This window comes from Brachyhypopomus gauderio, chromosome 10, assembly GCF_052324685.1.
Source record: "Brachyhypopomus gauderio isolate BG-103 chromosome 10, BGAUD_0.2, whole genome shotgun sequence".
Classification (NCBI taxonomy): Eukaryota; Metazoa; Chordata; class Actinopteri; order Gymnotiformes; family Hypopomidae; genus Brachyhypopomus; species Brachyhypopomus gauderio.
Genome location: NC_135220.1, coordinates 20,404,827 through 20,424,974, shown reverse-complemented (window position 1 = coordinate 20,424,974; position 20,148 = coordinate 20,404,827). Strand labels below are relative to the sequence as shown.

The 20,148-nt window shown below is 39.9% G+C and overlaps 2 protein-coding genes across 2 annotated transcripts; both read left to right on the top strand.

Annotated features, from left to right (window-relative positions):
• Positions 1 to 13,360: 13,360 nt before the first annotated feature.
• On the top strand, positions 13,361 to 17,389 carry LOC143525917 (olfactory receptor 1E16-like). The gene has a single exon (XM_077020391.1). It carries the CDS (start codon positions 14,178 to 14,180, stop codon positions 15,168 to 15,170), a length of 993 nt encoding a protein of 330 aa, XP_076876506.1. The 5' UTR covers positions 13,361 to 14,177; the 3' UTR covers positions 15,171 to 17,389.
• Positions 17,383 to 19,783, top strand: LOC143525918 (uncharacterized). Its single transcript, XM_077020392.1, has 3 exons — positions 17,383 to 19,004; positions 19,132 to 19,309; positions 19,545 to 19,783. The coding sequence occupies exons 1-3, from the start codon at positions 18,384 to 18,386 to the stop codon at positions 19,685 to 19,687; spliced, it is 942 nt and encodes a 313-aa protein (XP_076876507.1). The 5' UTR covers positions 17,383 to 18,383; the 3' UTR covers positions 19,688 to 19,783.
• Positions 19,784 to 20,148: the final 365 nt, after the last annotated feature.

Genomic DNA, 20,148 nt, shown 5'->3' with positions numbered 1-20,148 from the left:
CTTGAGTAACTAGCAATTGACTTGCACCAGTGTCTATTAAAGCCTTGTACTTCACGCCTGCTATTTTGACAGTTGTTACAGTTTTGTTACAGTTGTTTCATTACTGTTGTCTTGTATAATATAGGAGTTTTCTCCCCTGGGCATATCGCAAAGACGGTTAGAACTGGTTGGTGGATTTGGACATTCGCTACTTTTATGCCCTATTTGGTTACAGCTAAAGCATCTAAGTTTTAGTTTCACTGCTGGACCTGTGCTGCTCTTACTTCGCTGTGATGTAAATGTAAGTCTATGTTGTTCACAACCAGCGCCATAATCATTAGCCTCAAACTTACCGATTTGCTGGTTGGCGGTTGGTTTCCCAAGTCGGAACGTCCCTTCAGCTTGCCGCGCCGCTACGAAGGCCTCTGCCATCGCGACTGCCTGCTCCGCTGAAGCCGGGCTGCGTTCCAGTATCCAGCTCTTTAGTTCGGGGTTGATGACGTTCAGGAACTGCTCCAGTACGATCGTTTGTCCTATTTCGTCTTTGGACTTTTCTTTTGGGCGTATCCATCTCTACAGTCCCATGAGTCTGGTGAACAGTTCCTTTGGCGTTTCGTTTTTAAAACATTGTCCTTGCGAAAACGCTGCCAGTAAGTGTTGAGATTTACATTTTAATCCCTTCATATATTGTTTACATTACAGTATTGATCAAGCAGCTTATCATAATCCATATATAATTTGACCAGTCTTAAAGTATTAATCAAATTTCTAATATTAATTACTTTATGTTTTGCTTACAGTATAGTATTAATCAAATAGCTAATTATCAAGTGTGTCTGAGAAAAGGCCTGTATGCTCTGTCCCATACTCCAAGTGCCTGTCGTTTATTAAAAGAACAGGATGCTTAAGTATAAGAATGTGAATGTATATCAGTTTGACAGGACCAGGAAGCGAAGGCCTCTCTCCCACTCTTAGTAAGGAAACATCTGTATGTTTAACGTATGTGATCTACGTGCAACTCCTATGTATGGAACCACTATTAAGTCTGTGAAAATCATAATTGGCAAAAGTCATTGTAAGATTTAGGGAAAAAACAAGATGAGCTCAGCGGATTGTGAATGTCTTAGACAATCAGCCTTTGTCTAACAGGCTAGGTTAGGGAAAGTCCAAAAGAAACGGGGGGGCTTATACCCAGGCCACACTATATAAAACAGGAGGAAAATGTGTCAGGCAGAGACCTGCGCACAGAGCCATAGGGTAGAGTAGATAGGCTTGTGTGTGTTCTCTCCAGAGCGCTCTGTATTTTTGTATACATTTAATAAAAGGATAAAGACAAGACTGGTAATGTTTTCTCTTGCAATCAATGAGCATGCTGTGCTAGGTGAAAGAGGATCAAAGCACGACAATTGGTGACCCCGACGTGATTTTGGAACTTTTTTTTCTCATCTAATGACTGTCAGTTCGTCCGTGCCGGCACAAGAACAGTGGTAAGGCAGAGCCAGTTAAACACTAAATCTGCAAAATTGAATTGTAACCAAATTGTGGTGAACTGACAGTACTTGGATGATTCTAAATTAAATCCAGTCTTTTGTCTAAAAAGGTAAAAGTATATGGTTAAAAAGTTGTAACCAAGGAATAGGGTTTCAGTCCCTAAGGTAAAAAGGGTTTGAGTCCCTACCGGCTTAAGTTGCTTTATTTCTGTGGTTTGGCGAACCGAACCTTTCGTTTGACGAGACGATTGGGATATGCAGGGGTTCGAGTCCCCGCGAGCTAGGTTTTGAGTTGACCTTTGGACCGGAGGAATCCATAAATAGGCTTAATTTGGACAAAGCAAAAAGCCGGACAAATAACCTGAATTGATTGAGGGTGGTAAAACCTCGCGGTGTCAGAACAGAACTCTTATTCTATATTTAAAACTTCAGGTGAGTATCTGTTTTTTATCAACATGTGAGGAAATGCAGAAGTCATACAAACAGTTTGACGTAGAATTAAATACTTTAGAGGAACAGATGAATATGACCAGTAAAGTGATTTATACTATTGAAGAAAATCATAAGAAGTGGCTGGCTGTTATGCGACATTAAAAAGTATGGGTGACCAAGTTAGGACCGTGCACTGTACACCCAGGTTTGGTTTTAATTAATTATTTCAGTAATCATTAATTATTATTTCATGTTTTATAAAAAAAAAATAAATAAATAAAATATTGCCATTACTAAATAGAACTAGTTGTTATCATTATTGAGCTGAAATAGGCATTGCAATGATCATGTAGTAAGTAAAAGATAACTGAATATGTTAAGTTTATGATTGGTAGGGGTGGGGCCTGTTTGAATCGGACCACTGCACAGTGTGCATGAAGAGTTGTTCTGGTTGTGCATATTGATTGAAGAACCTTTCGTTATCACCCCGCTGCAGCCCAAATGTATGAGTTTTGAAAAGAGTGTTTCTTCAAATGAGTGTTTGCAATGTTGTCAGCTTTCAGTGTATGTAACTTATTTAGTTAACACAAATATATTCTTATCGGTTCATATAGCACTAGAGCAGGTGTCTGGCATTCCTGTCCGATCATAGTTTAAGTATAACCGTAGCGTTGAAATATGTGTTCTGACGGTTCGGAGATTATGGCTAATTTCAACTATTAGTGTTGTATATTTTGATATTGAGGCGTCGGTCCAATGGGGGACAGCGCTGCTTCCCATGAGTCCTTGCGACTCCGGTATCGTTCTCTGTTGATGTGATGTCTATGCATGATTGATTTGTGTACTTGATTATGTGCGTTGGTTTAAGTTTCCCTTCATCAGTTTATGTAGTTGTACTGTGTGAATTATTTCATGCCATGTTTGTGTAGTGTTGTCATGTTATTGCCATTCCCTCATGTTTTGTGTATAAATTAAGTCTATTTTATTCATATATTGTCATTGTTTGAGCGTTGTCTACGTTTCAGGCCTTCCCCTAGTCTGATTATACCTTTGAGGTTCACATATTGTGTTTGGTTAAGGGTTAAGTGTTTTTATTCGTTGGTCTGGCGTTCGTATGAGTTTTTTTCGTCTACGTTATAGTTTGCTTTGGTCTCAGACTACACCTTAGGGATCATAAATCAAGTTCGGTTGTTAATAAGTTCGTGTGCCGATTAGTTGGGTTCGCTATGCTGACGGTCTTTTATATTTTAATTGGTTGTTGGGTTTGTCCTGTTAATGTTAGTGGTTTCTCTGTATCCCATCTATATATTGGCTGAGTCATCTGTTCAATTTCTTCCTTCGTTGTTAAACAAATAGTATAGTCTGTTCTTTGTCTGAGGTGTTCTAGTTTTGAATTGTAAGTGGGTGTTGAAATGAGGTCTAAGTGTAGTTTGGTTTGTGTGTACGTTATGCCTTGGTTTTGTCCTTCCTCTGTATTTAGTAAAAGTAATCAATCTTAGTTGGACGTCTTGAGAAAAAGTGCCTCGCCGCGCGTGCACCTGTCGCGTGAGGACAGTGTGCTTAGACAAGCATTCCCGCCGCTCTAAAAGTTACATTTCATTCGTGTATTTGCATCCGCCTCCTAACCGAGAATCGTTACATCTTCGGAAAATAGACCGACTGGTTAAAAGTGCGCACGTTTAACTCGCAAAATTATCAAACGCGGAAGATCTAAAAAGATTTAGATCTGAGACACATAAACGTGCAGCAAAAGGAATTTATTCAGGAATTAATGTAATAGTAGAAACTGTACTAATAGATAAAACCGACGTCGTTGAGTTTAAAAAGCGCGAGCCGCCCCTTGATACTAGATATTACTACTTAAGGCTAGAAAAAGGGAACTCGTGCCGTGAGGTAAAAAGTGTTAACTGCGTTTTAGAAGGGACTTGGATGGAGTTAGTTATATATAGCACACACACAGGGGTAAGTGAAGAGAGTGGAAGGTAACATGTCAGAGAGAGAAACAATGCGGGGCAATGGTTTGAAGTCAGGAAGTGTCTCCCTAGTAGAGGAACTGATAGAAGCCAGAGAAGAATGACGTAATGTCACAGAACAGCTTCTCTCACTCCAGCATTTTGCACTAGAGTGTTCTGAGTTGATGAGTCTGTAGGCCCGTACCAGGGCACTAGATCTAGGAAAAGTGAATCAAAATTATAGGAAGTTTTAAACATGCCATTTGTGCACAGGCCCACTGGCCTTGGAGAATATCAGCCTCTGCCATTGACTGACGTCACTGCCCTATCTGACCAACTTCCCCCTCTCAGTGAGGGAGGAGGCAGTTGGCTAGTTAAACTGGACAAGCTGTCAGCAGGAAAGAGCTTGGCTCTGGGAGACTTAGAGGAGGGGTAATAATAATAATAAATAAACATAATAAAAATAAATACTTGAAATCGTTTACACTGCGGGCCCCGAATATATAATTCATGAAAGTAGTTTTTTGGATATTAATCAATGTTTCCATGTTTTTCTAATTTTTGGAATGGGTCTGTGTGTTGTCAGTTCAATATGAGGAACCTGATGCCAGTTAAAGTGATTAGGGAACAATTAATAATAATAATCTTTATTTGTATAGCACCTTTCATGCATACATGCAACTCTTAAGTGTTTTATAGAATAAATAAATAATAATAAAAAAAGAAATATTAAAAGGGAGTAAAGAGAAAAGACAAAAAGAAAATGTTAAAAGAAATTAAAGATAAAAAGGAATCAAACCTAATAAGATAATGTAATAAAGTGACAAATTATGAAATAATAGAAAATATTGCAATAAAGTAAATAAGATGGCAATTAGAACAGAGTTGGAGTTTCTTAATTAAAAGCAGATTTAAACAGGAAGGTTTTGAGACTCTTCTTGAAGCTGGGCAGAGATGAAATGTCTCTGAGCATGTTGTTGCACTACAACAGTCCTCAGAGCGGGGGTCCGCCCCAGAGACCTCAATATGTCCCCTAAGTGTATTATTTTATGCAGTAGTATCAACAGTATGGGTTTAACCAAAATTTTAGAGGAAGGGGATGGGGAAAGGGCAAGGAAGGTCACAGTGATCCTGGCAACTTCGTTGTGGCAGGTGGGGTGGATGTTCTCTTTGTGTTCAGGAGAGTCATGGGCGAAGGAGAGTCCCCACAAAACCGTAGGATGAAGGAGGGCCAGAGGTCAGAGGTCCAGCACCAAACCCTTCTGCAGTACCAGGGCAATGGCGGGGCCCTGATGAGAACTCGGACAGCAAAGCTACGGCAAACCCTATGTTGTCCCTCACTGGCGGTACTCAAAGACTATCATTTCTGGCTGGAGAATATCAAAGTCTGCACAGAACTGTTCTAATGACTGTACAATGCGGCAAGCAGGCCACTAAACACAGGTTCCTGAGATCAAAGACTGCACCTGTTAACCTGTGGAAGAGACATTACAAATGCACTGTTCACAGACAGCCGACACCTGATGTCCACAGACTGGCCTCCACGGTTGCTATCTACAGGGGTTTCCTGAAGCCTCACTCATGAGCCGCGAGGGGCGTCCACTCCCAGTTTATGGCCTGGAAGCCGGATCACTTTGATTGAATGTCCTGCCACCCGACCCACTTCATGCTATATTGTTTTATGACACAGCAGGGGATCCAATTAATGGGAGGAATTTGAGGAACAGCTACTGTGTACCAGGGGGCAGTACGTGAGAAGTGGACCATATGTGGGGGTGCTGCAACCCCTGCAAAGCTGAGACATGCCCAGCAGTGCTGGTATATGATGGGAGATTCAGCCACTCCACACATCTCATTAGCTTCACACACTGGTCACATGGGAAAGGAGTAGGTAAGCATGATAAGGAGAGCCAGTACACTGAAAAATTTGAAGTATGGTTTACTAAAAAAAAAAAAAAAAAAAAAAAAAAACAACTTAGGAAAGTTTTTCCACGAAGAAACAGCAAGTAAATTTAACAAAGTATATGTTTAAGTAATGTTTACTCATAATTTCAGTGTATTTAACTACAAAATGTTTATGGTTTACTTTGCTGTTTAGACTAAAATATACAAATGTATTTGAAGACAAACTATTTTAAAGAAACACAAAGTATTGTATATAATTTTATGTGAGATTCTTAAGTCACCAGCCGGGAATATATTATTCTTTTAGATAGTACTTAAATGAACTTAATTATATTTACAAAGTCAAAAATAATTTTTTACAGAGTACAGCAAGGCATTGGGTAACAACTAACTTTCTGAAGAGTGAGCTAATTTAAATCTTTTAATACCTAGTTTATTAAATTTATAGTATTTCGCCACTACAGAGAAAGACAATACATTAAAGTAAAACAGGCATTGGCACAGGCCGTGGACTTGGCAGTTGCTGATTAAAACGTACCACTCTTAGAAGTTTCTGAAACACAGTCCTGAATGTGATTTCAGGAAAAGGGGGAGAGGAAGTCAACTTCCTGTTAGACTGCACACAGCATGAAGCAGAAGTCGCACACACACAGTTACAGGATATCAAAAGGGGGGCGAGCTGAGAGACACAGGCAAGCAGGCTGTGTCACAGGAGCCCATGAGATGGTTTGCAGGGCAGACGAGGAGTGATCTCCTCTACCACAGGGCCCAGAGCTACTTAAACTACAGGAAAAATCTACCCCAGAAAAAAAATTAAATAAATAAATAAATTAATGAAATAAAATAAAATGGCATTGTTGAACAAAGATGGTAAGAGATAAGGAAGTCTGGGAAGGACCAAACGGGGTACAGAGTCAATTGATCAAACCAGTGTGAACTGAGGCACACTGGGTAGCACGTGGGTAAAAATACATGAAGGAACATTTTAGTTACTGATGGCACCTATACTGACGTAATAGCAGACTGGACAGTCTAATGTGATATTTGAAATGTGCAGAAAAGCTCACATGCTTTAAGACCAGGTCTAAGCAAGTTCCGTGGACCACAGGAGCTAAGATAGGATATGATAATTCTTTGTTAATCACTCAGTGAGGAAATTTGCATTGTTACAGCAGCAGGGAATAGTGTAAGGAAATACACATATGTAAGATGCAATGGATGTAGGAGAAGAAATTCAGATTGACTACATGGATATGTTAATACAAATACAAGACTAAGGTATTTGTTAGAGGTTAGCATTATTTTCTCAGAGAGACGCACATCCTACCAAAAAACTAGTTACTAATTGGGATGTTTCATCTGTAGTACTAGCACATCCCCAGCACAGGTCGCGTGCCGTATATCTAGTAATAGGAGTAATAATAATAATAATACATTTTATTTAACGGCGCCTTTCTGGCACTCAAGGTCACCTTACATGAAGCAAAAAACAGAAATAATAGAGTAAAAGCGGCAGATAATAAAATAAAATAAGATATAACAATAAAAATGAATAAATGAATGAACAGACCATAGAGATCAGCAGTTATAAGCAGATTTAAAAAGATGAGCTTTGAGACCTGACTTAAAATGTATGATTGAGTGAGAGTTTCTCAAGTCTGGGGGAAGAGCATTCCACAATCTAGGGGCGGAGCTACTGAACGCCCGACCGCCCATGGTGCTGAGGTGTGTAATGGGGACAGACAGGTGTGTAGAAGCAGACGATCTCAGTGATCGAGAGTGAGAGGTGATGTTAATAAGGTCTAATATATATGGAGGTGCGAGATTATGAATTGCTTTGAAAGTGAGGAGAAGGATTTTGTATTGTATGCGTTGTGTAACTGGGAGCCAGTGTAGCTGGTGCAGAACAGGAGTGATGTGATGGAAGGATGGTGTTCTTGAAATAATACGCGCAGCAGAGTTTTGAACCATTTGAAGTTTGTTTAGTAATTTGAGGGGAAAGAGAAGGGCGGAGACGATTGATGTTTCGGAGGTGAAAATAAGCAGATCGTGTGATATTGTTGATGTGAGATTGGAATGATAGAGTATTGTCCAGGATGACACCCAGGCTCTTTACCTGAACTAAAGGAGAAACAGAACAATTATCAATAGTGAGGGAGAAATTATTTACTTTGGAGAGATTTGATTTGGTGCCAACAAGTAGCACCTCAGTTTTATCGCCATTTAATTTGAGAAAGTTGTGAGAGAACCAGGTCTTAATTTCAGATAAACAATCAGTAAGAGAGGAGTCGGACACTAATCTAGGAAATGTAGGAGACGGTTGGGGAGAGTTGGGTGGTTCAAGAACAGTTACAGTTACCGGCTGAGCTCTAAAAGATTTATAGATAGTCTCTATTTTCTCATTGAAAAATGGCATTAGAGAATTACACAAGGTGGTAGTACAGAGATGCGGTGGAATGGAGTCCGGGCCTTGAACAGTTTTGTTATCAAGTGCATACAGTGATCTAGTGTCACCTTTCATAGAAACAATTAAACCATTATAGTAGTCAGATTTAGCTCGAGATAAAGAATCCTTATAATGAATCATGTGGTCCTTGTACATGTCCCTGTGAATGGACAAACCAGTTTTGCGACACAATCGCTCGAGTTGTCGCCCTTTGGCCTTTAAGAGCCGAAGCTCAGATGTGTACCAGGGGGCAGTACGTGAGAAGTGGACCATATGTGATTTTACCGGGGCAAGAGTGTCAAGACTGGCTTGGAGACCAGTATTATATAAAGACACTAGTTCATAGGAGTGGGCCAATCGGGCTCGGACACCTCAGGCCTTATTAAGACCTGTCCCAACACCGGGACCAACACTCGCAGCTAATACATCAGAAATTATATAAGGCATCCGATCACATTATACTAAATGGAACCGACAGCAGATAATTGAATTGACTACAGGGTATGCAGGAGACAATATTTGGTTACTGACTGGTTGGAAAGACAATTTGGAAAATATAAAGGTCTTATTAGGTCTGTGTTAACTTCTGTGGGTACATTTTAGGCTATTGTGATTACATGTGGATGTTGGTATATTCCAATGCAGAAGAAGCTTAGTGGGAAGCTTAATCAGCAGTAAGATTGAGAAGGAGGATCCACAAAGATGATTGGGTATGATGTCATTGTTGGAGTCAGAAGATGAGAAGGTAGTTTTGGATTAACTTAAAGTTTGATCTATTTAGAGATCAAAAAGGGGGAATTGTTGAGATTTACATTTTAATCCCTTCATATATTGTTTACATTACAGTATTGATCAAGCAGCTTATCATAATCCATATATAATTTTACCAGTCTTAAAGTATTAATCAAATTTCTAATATTAATCACTTTGTTTTGCTTACAGTATAGTATTAATCAAATAGCTAATTATCAAGTGTGTCTGAGAAAAGGCCTGTATGCTCTGTCCCATACTCCAAGTGCCTGTCGTTTATTAAAAGAACAGGATGCTTAAGTATAAGAATGTGAATGTATATCAGTTTGACAGGACCAGGAAGCGAAGGCCTCTCTCCCACTCTTAGTAAGGAAACATCTGTATGTTTAACGTATGTGATCTACGTGCAACTCCTATGTATGGAACCACTATTAAGTCTGTGAAAATCATAATTGGCAAAAGTCATTGTAAGATTTAGGGAAAAAACAAGATGAGCTCAGCGGATTGTGAATGTCTTAGACAATCAGCCTTTGTCTAACAGGCTAGGTTAGGGAAAGTCCAAAAGAAACGGGGGGGGGGGGGGTTATACCCAGGCCACACTATATAAAACAGGAGGAAAATGTGTCAGGCAGAGACCTGCGCACAGAGCCATAGGGTAGAGTAGATAGGCTTGTGTGTGTTCTCTCCAGAGCGCTCTGTATTTTTGTATACATTTAATAAAAGGATAAAGACAAGACTGGTAATGTTTTCTCTTGCAATCAACGAGCATGCTGTGCTAGGTGAAAGAGGATCAAAGCACGACATAAGCCTCTGGGTTAATCTCGAATTTCTTGAGAATAGCGTCTTTCACTGCAATAAAGTCATTGATTTCTTCCACGCACATAGGCTGATCTTGCTTTTCCTTCCAGTAAAGGGACTAAATGAAAAGCCCAGTCTGTTCTCGGCCATCTAGCTGCTAGTGCGAGACGCTCAAACGTGATGAAATAGTGTTCAACGTCATCCGAGTCTTTCAGTTGCGGGAGTCGTGGCCATGCTGTCGGCGTTGGCCTTCCGTGCTCTCCCTCCATAGCGTGTACCATCTCTGCTGGTGCCACGGGTCTGTATATCCTGACGTGCACTGCTGGTGGCTGCTGAGCCTCGTCGTCCTGTTGCGCTCCTCTTTGGCCTCTCCGGACTTCTTCCTGCAGAAGCCCGAACTGGTGTTGTAATGAGCGCCACCATTGATCCTGCTATTTCACTTCATTATGCAGCTCTTCATCTTTTCGCTGCTGGATGTCAATGAAGTCTTGTAGTAGTTGTTGCAGGTGAGCGATCTCTGTTGTATTTCCAGCAGGCCTGTGAGCTGAGGACGGGTCGCATTCTTCTTCGCTGTAGTTCGTGTGCTCGCTTTGGGTGACTGGGGGTTTCTTGGGAGCCATCTTCTCCCGTTGGCGGTAGTTGGAACAGTGTTTCTCCCCGTCGTTAGTTGTGTTTCTTCGTGTTGTAGCCTCTTGTTGCCGTCTTTACCCGTCTTGTAGTAGCACCTTCTGCACCAATGTCGTCTCTTTGGGATAGACGATCGAACACCGCTGCCACCACTTGTGATAAAGCGCGACCCTAAACCCCTCAGGTGTATAGGAGGAGGGAGTCGCACTCTATGGGTAGTGTCGGGCGAGGGCCTTGTGGCCTGGAATAAATCAAGAGGTCGAAACTTTGCCTTTTTCCTTTGCACATTTATTTTAAACACCTACAGCTATATACATATTTACAACGCGCATTAATGGAAAGAAATAAAACAATATTAAATTGAGTCCTCTTAACCAGAGTTTACAGATCGGTGACTGCAAAGTCACATAGATCCCGTCATCACATACATTGCGAGCCTGCTCTCCCGGGCTCGTTCCCCACTATACTAATTACACCTCATTATATTCTATAAGCCCCTCCCCCAGAACATTCCATTCCTGATACCGGTACAACGGGGACAAAGAATATAAAACTTTCTAATTGCTGTCAACGTGCGATGAATAAACAGCTTTGGTCACATCTTTTCATGTCATGACATTGTTTCATTTTACATATTTCCCACTCTACATGTGCACATGCATATACAATCACTTTTATACAGTTCAAGTTCGTCCCTCCTCTTCTGCAGAGGTTGCACCTGCCCAGGTAAGTAAAAGCCTGAATTTTAAACTCTTACTCTTTTAGTCAGTTGGATGCAGACTGGTCACAGGTAAGTATACTCATAAGTATACTGATAAATCATAATCACAATCATAATCATAGTCATATGTCTACTGGTGATGTGTAGGTGTACAGGTTTACATCATCACAACCCCACAATATTTCCAAAGAAACAAATAATTTTTTTTTTTTATGCTTTAAAAACAATCCCACTCCAAACCAGAAACTGCTGCCAAAGTAAATAACACAATAAATCGGTTAAACAGAACAAGACAATATCAAACCATCAGTTAATAATCAAATGAAAAATATAATCACGGCAAGCAAAACAACCAATAAACGGATTACACAACACGATACATAGAAATAAGTAAAAAAACCAAAATAGGAAAACAAGGAACCTAACTGACGGCGTATCCAATGCAGCCAAAACAAAACAAAACTAACAAAACAAACAAAAACGGCACAAAACAAAACAGCAGTTACTCCTATTTCACTAGGTAGGTATTCAAATATTTCTCATTAAAACAAATTAATGAATAGCTGCTGCCAGGCCCGCCCGTTCCAGTCGCAACCCGGACCAGTCACTGGCGACGCTCACACAGGACCTTCGGCCGCTGCTATACACAGCTCACACCCTGTTAGTTGTTGTGCCAACCCACGTTACTCCTACGGATAGGTGCTGCTCCAGCACAACTGAGTTAAACAAACGGCTACAATGTAAGAGCCGTTTAGGAAGCTTTGCGCTAACGCGCCGTCAACACAGAGTGGAAAAGCAAAGCTTACATGAACCGGCACACCAGCACACCATTCAATGGCTCAGCCCAGTCACAGCAGACCACAACAGTGAGGATATCCCTAACCCCAGCAACTCCGTACGTATATACAGTGGGGAAAATAAGTATTTAGTCAGTCACCAATTGTGCAAGTTCTCCCACTTAAAAAGATGAGAGAGGCCGGTAATTGACATCATAGGTAGACTTCAACTATGAGAGACAAAATGTGAAAAAAAAATTGAGAAAATCATTTTGTCTGACTTTTAAAGAATTTATTTGCAAATAATGGTGGAAAATAAGTATTTGGTCAATAACAAAAGTTCAGCTCAATACTTTGTTGTATATCCTCTGTTGGCAATGACAGAGGTCAAACGTTTTCTGTAAGTCTTCACAAGGTTGGCACACACTGTTGCTGGTATGTTGGCCCATTCCTCCATGCAGATCTCCTCACGTTTCATCTTCATTGCCGTTGCTGATGGAAGGAGGTTTGCACCCAAAATCTCACAATACATGGCCCCATTCATTCTTTCATGTACACAGACCAGTCGTCCTGGTCCCTATGCAGAGAAACAGCCCCAAAGCATGATGTTGCCACCCCCATGCTTGACAGTTGGTATGGTGTTCTTTGGATGCAACTCAGCATTCACTGTCCTCCAAACACGACGAGTTGTGTTTTTACCAAATAGTTCTACTTTGGTTTCATCTGACCATATGAAATTCTCCCAATACTCTTCTGGAACATCCAAATGCTCTCTAGCAAACTTCAGACGTGCCTGGCTTAAGCAGGGGGACACGTCTGGCACTGCAAGATCCGAGTCCCTGGCGTCGTAGTGTGTTGCTGATGGTAGCCTTTGTAACGTTGGTCCCAGCTTTCTGCAGGTCATTCACTAGATCCCCCCTTGTGGTTCTGGGATTTTTCCTCACCGTTCTTGTGATCATTTTGACCCCACGGGCTGAGATCTTGCGTGGAGCCCCAGATTGAGGGAAATTAGTAATGGTCTTGTAAGTCTTCCATTTTCTGATTATTGCTCCCACAGTAGATTTCTTCACACCAAGCTGCTCGCCTATTGCAGATTCAGTCTTCCCAGCCTACAATTCGGTTTCTGGTGTCCTCCGACAGCTCTTTCGTCTTCACCATAGTGGAGTTTGGAGTGTGACTGTTGTGGTTGTGTGAGGTTGTGGGCAGGTGTCTTTTATACTGTTAACGACTTCAAATAGGTGCCATTAATACAGGTAATGAGTGGGGGAAAGAGGAGCCTCTTAAAAAAGAAGTTACAAGTCTGTGACAGCCAGAAATCTTGCTTGTTTGTAGGTGACCAAATACTTATTTTTCACCATTATTTGCAAATAAATTAATTAAAAGTCAGACAAAATGATTTTCACATTTTGTCTCTCATAGTTGAGGTCTACCTATGATGTCAATTACAGGCCTCTCATCTTTTTAAGTGGGAGAACTTGCACAATTGGTGACTGACTACATACTTATTTTCCCCACTGTATGCTAAGCTATCACCCACTCTTAATTGGATCCACCTGGCGCTCACGTAAAGGGAAGGGGGAAGGGGAATGGAAACACCTCACACTGACTACAGTTGCCGTCACGACTTGCAACCCACTCGTAGCCGATCACAGGCTTCACCTGTTACACATGTACCATACACCAGTACACATTAACACATTTTGTGCTCTGATTGTGTTTTGAGCTTCTTTTTTTGTCATATTCACCACATGTGATACAGGTAGTAGCCTAGACCTGGGTCGTAACACAATGACTACACCCATAAATTCACAAATAAATTAAATAGTGGTATTTTTAATTTAATGAAAATTTTATTTAATTTAATGAAAAAAAAGTCACTCCACCACCTACGTATACACATATAATCATATACTGACAGTTAACCTAGTTAAACGTCATTGTTTGGGTTCTTGCATCCTGTCCTCATAAATAATTTATGATGCCAGATTTGCATGTTTTCCAGAACAGAATATACTGCAGTTGCTCCTGTCTTCAAAGGTTTATGTTTTGGAGGTGGGCTTAGGGAATGACAAACATAGATCAAGAACATTTATAACACACTTCTGTTAATATTGCATTACAGCTGTTGTACTTGAGTATAATTTGCTTAATATGTATTTGAGAGATTCGTTGTTCATTCTCTGTATGTTTTGACAACTTATTGACAATTTATTTTAACAGTTTCAATTGTGATGTAAATCCCTTCATTATTCTGGTCCTATATTTGTCTTGCAGTAAACAGTACAGCTGTCTAATGCTAAAATGATTTACATAGGGTCCTTTGATAATACAACACTTTTTCGCCCTGTCACATTTTACATCAATGGATTTTACAATGTTCCATATGCAAAGTTTTACTATATATTTCTGTGCTTTGTGTATGCTGTGACTGTTTTAGGCAATTCTTTTGTTATGGGTGTAATATTCCTGGAACGGACTTTACACACAGCAAAGTATGTAGCAGTTTTCCACCTGGCCTTCTCTGATCTGTGTGGAAGCTCAGCTGTCATTCCAAAGTATGTTGAAATGTTTCTGTTTGATAACCAGTACATATCATATGAGGACTGTCTGGCAAACATGTTTTTTGTTTTTTTCTTTATTACTCTGCAGTCTCTTACTCTGCTTGTTTTAGCTTATGACAGGCTGGTTGCTATATGTTTTCCTCTGAGGTATCATGCTATTGTGACAAAATCATCGATGACTGTGATCATTGGAGTTATTTGGGTTCTTGCAGTGATTCTCTTTACTGTTCTTGTGGGCCTCATTACCAGACTGTCCTTCTGTAGATCTACTACAGTTGACAGCTATTTCTGTGATCATGGACCAGTGTATAAATTAGCATGTAATGACACTACAGTGAATTACATAATGGCACTTATCTGTATTGCTGCAATCCTTTATATTCCATTGATCCTGATAAGTGTTTCGTATATTTGTATAGGTTTTGCATTGCTCAGGATCTCACATGGTGCTGACAGAATCAAAGCAATTAAGACCTGCACTTCTCATCTCATGTTAGTGGCCATGTTTTACCTTCCACTTATTAGTGTTTACATTGTTATTCTTACAACATATATTCATCCAAATACTAGAATAATTAACTCTATGTTGACGCAAACCATTCCTCCTATGTTGAATCCCATTATATATACTCTTAAGACCAAGGAGATATTGCAGTCTATCAAAGTAATTTACAGACGAGCCAAACTAAACTATGTTATGGACCAGACTGTGATTAGCAATGTAAAGAATTAAACTCACATAATAGTTTAGTGGCTTAAAGAAAATATAATTCTCAGTAGTACAAAGCTGTAAAACTCACAGCCTGTGCTTATCTATAGACTACTATCACTGTAACTATTGTTTCCTTTTTTAACTTTTGCACTGTGTGTATTAATATATGTTGCAGATACACTTAGTTTAATTAAAAAAGTTATGTATCAGAGTTGCCTTGAGAGTTTACATCTGCTTTAAAATATGAACCAAACTCTTATGGATCTTTTTGACTATTTTTGAGCATTTCAGTTATTATGGAAATGTAAATACAGTAAATTGATAGTGGTACTCGTCTGATTAATTTTAATAAGGAACTTTATATTTTTAAACTTGAATGCTTAAATTTAGCTGGATGTGCTGCATTGTATACAGTGTTATATTCCCATCTTGATATTCTAAATACATTTATTACATTTATTCAGTAATCTGTCAATAACTAATCAACTAAAAAAAGGCGTGTCCAAAGTGCGGCCCAAATGTTCACTGGCCCACAGCCTCTGTTGACCACAGCATTTTATATTTCACCAGAAGATCATAGATCTTCACCATATTTCACCAGAAGATAGCAGTAGACTTTGTCTATGCTGCAGTCCCGTATTCCCCACTCTCCCATCACCCCCAGGCTGAATGGATGACCCCCACACATTTTCCCCTCACCAAATCTGACAGGAGAGAGCACATTGTGATTGTTATAGAGACTTGCTGGATTTGGCTTGTGATGAAAATTCCATGTTTGACTTTAGGGATAATAAATTCAGCTATTCAGAGTGAGAATCATTTTAAGGTGTCATCAGTGAAAATGCTTTTTTGTGTTTGTGTGTGTATACAGCACATTAGGTAGAGATGGACTGTTCTGCTGAAGTTAGTAGCCAATAGTGATGTGTCGTTTGCGAACGATCCAGCTCTAAGAGCCGGCTCTTTGAATTGAACGATTGGAACCGGCTCTGCAATGGGAGTCTTTTTAGGATCCTATTTGGGAGCCGTTTTTTTCCTTCAGTATCTCACTGTCTCTCCACCTCCCTGTCGTTGCGCTTGTGCTCTGCAAGTGCCACAGTGCCAGTTTTTTTCCAACGTCATTTTTATTTGTCCTTCGGTGCCTCACTGTCTCTGCCTCTCCTTGCGCGTATTGCTCTGCTTCTGCCAGCGCAATGAACAAAGTCATGTTTGCACGGTTCATACACCTTTACAAGGTAGAATTAAAGCACTTGTATGTAATTTTCAAGGTCCATTTTCAATATTTCCCAGCACATTAAACTTAATTAGGTTAAATATTTATACATATACTCGAAATGATTCGAAATAATTCGCTTTTTTATCACATCGATTCAGTCAGTTTTGTTGTGAAATGAAATACAGTTACATTTTCAAGCATGTTCAAGTACTTTAGCCTACTTCAGCACTTTTCAAACACAATGCAACATTAAAATTCGTCAGGTAAATGTTCCTTCCCCTGTTTTAAAAAGTGTTTCTTTTATACTACCACACAGGGTTGCCAGGTCCTACAAAAATATTCAGCCCAAAGTCAGTGTAAAACCTTCCTCCAGAAGCTTAAACTAGCCCAAAGTATATGTCTATCACAGCCCAGATAGCAAGGAGATATTGATACAATGTAGATTTTTGATCAGGACCATCATTTTAGTTGAGGTTGAAATTTTGACAACAATACTATGTTGCATCAATGGTAAAATTTCGAAGAAAGTTGAAAGTTCCTAACGTCGGCAAGGCTCAAACACATAAAACAGGTATCACCAAATGGCGGACCGCGGTCCGGATCCGGACCCGAACGCCGTCCTGTCCGGACCCAATCAAATTCCTGATTAACTGGATACGGACCCAAATGCCAAAAAAATTTTAACGGGAGACTATATTTTAAACCGGAGAATTTATTTTCAGACGAGTGTTACGTTCACCACCCATTTGAGTGTTAGTTCCCCCCCCCCCCGCCGCCAACAACTTTCGACCCGGACATAAGGTCTGAGCTATCTGCCAAAAATGGACCGCGGAAAGATTTAATTGATTACCCCTGACATAAAACATAAGTGTGTCCTCTATCCTGACAACTTTGGCTTTATTGCAATGCCTATAATAATATAATAAGAACTTGCTTGGTACATTTTTCAGTTTAAGTAAATATTTTGATGTGTTTTTCTTTCACACTCACTTTTTTTCTCCTTCCATAGTAGTTCTCAATGCTGTGGTGGATAGCATGTCTAATTGACTGTATTTTTTTATTAAAGGTATTTTTTTTTGTTGAAACCATTCAAATAACAGCCTAATGAAGCAGTAAGGCATAGTTCAATTTCAAAATGGGGGTACTGAGATTGTGCCACATAACTGGCTTTCTGGAGAAAAATTATTATGGCCACCATATCCTCCCAAAGACACGTCCAAAGTACATGCTGCAGTTAAAAAACGACTTGAACCAAGTGAAGGATGGGTCACATACGAGCCTGTGAAGTATCGTGTAAGTCGTGGTAAGTGTGAATCATATTTGGGATCGAAAAATGGTACAGTGATCAAAATGCACTGCACATTTGCTTCCTTAAGCTGGTACTTAACATATCAATAAATGTGTTTTGTTTCATACAAGACCATTTTTTTTATAGGTCCTAGTAAATCTCCCAAGAAGTATTCAATAGATCAGTCTACTGCTCAGTCTCCTGATGTGCAGTGGTCCAGTACGAACAGTTGCTTTACTATTGAAAAATGTGTTCTATAAATGTTTTCATTTAATAATGACCACTTTTTAGTTATATATTTTACCACTCTCAGTTTACAGTTCTCTTACCGGAATTATTGATAATTGAAAACATTTATAGCAGCCAAGAATGACTACTACATTTATTTATTATTATTTTTTAATATATTTTTAGGTCTAACCGGTCTTATCAGGCTTCATTCTCCGGCCCAATCATGCACCAGCTTCCAGTCCTCTGCCCAGCCATGCACCAGCTTCCAGTCCTCTGCCCAGCCATGCACCAGCCTTCAGTTCAATTTACCAGCAGAACCTGCCATGTATCCCAGTCAGGGAACATCTCTCAAAGGTAAATCTAATTTGCTATTTACGGTTTGCTGTAAAAAAGGGTAAAAAAAGGGAAAAGGGTAGCTTGCTCCCTTCAGGTGGGTGGAGAAGTCCTGCCTCAAGTGGAGGAGTTTAAGTATCTCGGGATCTTGTTCACGAGTGAGGGAAGAATGGAGCGTGAAATCGACAGACGGATTGGTGCAGCTTCCGCAGTAATGCAGTCGCTGTACCGGTCCGTTGTGGTGAAGAAGGAGCTGAGCCAAAAGGCGAAGCTCTCGATTTACCGGTCGATTTACGTTCCTACTCTCACCTATGGTCATGAGCTTTGGGTAATGACCGAAAGAACGAGATCGTGGATACAAGCGGCCGAAATGAGTTTCCTCCACAGAGTGGCTGGGCGCACCCTTAGAGATAGGGTGAGAAGCGCGGTCACTCGGGAGGAGCTCGGAGTAGAACCGTTGCTCCTCCACATCGAGAGGAGTCAGTTGAGGTGGCTTGGGCACCTGGGAGGAGGCCCCGAGGAAGACCCAGGACACGTTGGCGAGACTATGTCTCTCGACTGGCCTGGGAACGTCTTGGTGTTCCACCCGAGGAGCTTGCTGAGGTGTCTGGGGAGAGGGAGGTTTGGGTTTCCCTGCTCAGACTGCTACGAAGAGTTCCAAGGTTTACTTAGGCAGTCGAGCACTACATCTACCTTGCCCCCTCAGCCTGTGTCATTACCATTGCGTGATATGAACCAACTAGAAGCTGCAGAGGAGACATTAAAAACAGATGAGGCAAAAAAAATTATGGTAAGATTAATTATTTGTTTGTTCATGTTGGCATTCTCTCATTGTTTTATAAAATCCAATTGTGATTGGGATTTATTCCAGAATTGTACCATTTTTAATCTTCCAAAGTCAAATTGTGTTTCTGTAGGTGAGTCGCTTTGCTGTTATTGGTGGCACATCAGTAGAAGTGCGAGTGCGGAGGATGCTCTCCTGTGCTCTGACTAATGAGCTCTCTTCTAAACTGAACTGGGCTGGGAAAAAAGCCAAGCACCCAGGCAAACAAAAATATGCGTTTAAAGACACTGTGCTGAAGGCATGCATGTTTGGTAAGTTGTTTTGCAATGTTGAATATTAAAATATTGTTAATTTTTATATGTGGATGTTGATATCTTCTTTGCTGGAATTAATTGAATTAGTATTCATTCATTTTCTAGAATTCTCAGCCCATATTTCTGATGTAACAAACTTTGTTAAACGTGTTTGAAATTCTTATAGAATTGGGTTATAGCACTGCATGTAATAATTATATTGAATGATCTTGTGATTTCTGTCCTGTTTTAGAAGCCTTGAAACAACAAGTTGGGGAAGAAAGCGCATCAGAATATGCATTCGCAGTGGCTGTTCAGAAATGGCTGCGCTATGCACCAGATCATGTTGGTGAAACAGGTCGTCAGAGTGCTGCACCTACAGATTTACAACAGTAATATAAATCAATCTCATTAGATAATACGAAACACACATTTTATTGACCTTTTGCACCTTTTTTACCATAGAATATTTTTTTGTTGAGTTTACTTGTATATTTGTTAACTTTGACAACCATTGTATGTTTGTTAACTTTGACAACCATTGAAGCTACTAATATTAGTAGCTTCCAAATAAAAAAATGTATGCACAAATGTATTCATATTTAATATTTATATGCTGATATTTACTTTTCTGAAATTAAATATAAAATAAATAAATAAAATTACAACAAGATCAAGGTCTCTTTCCAGTGTTCTTCCATATCATGTTTGTTTTGTAAAATGTTCCTTGCTGTACATAAAGCATAATCTAGTTAATATATTTCTATAATGAAAAGATTGAAAGATGATTGAGATAGTGTTGCTTTTTTGTTGAGTTTTTGTTTAAATTTCAATGTTGTTTCAATATTAATTCAGGG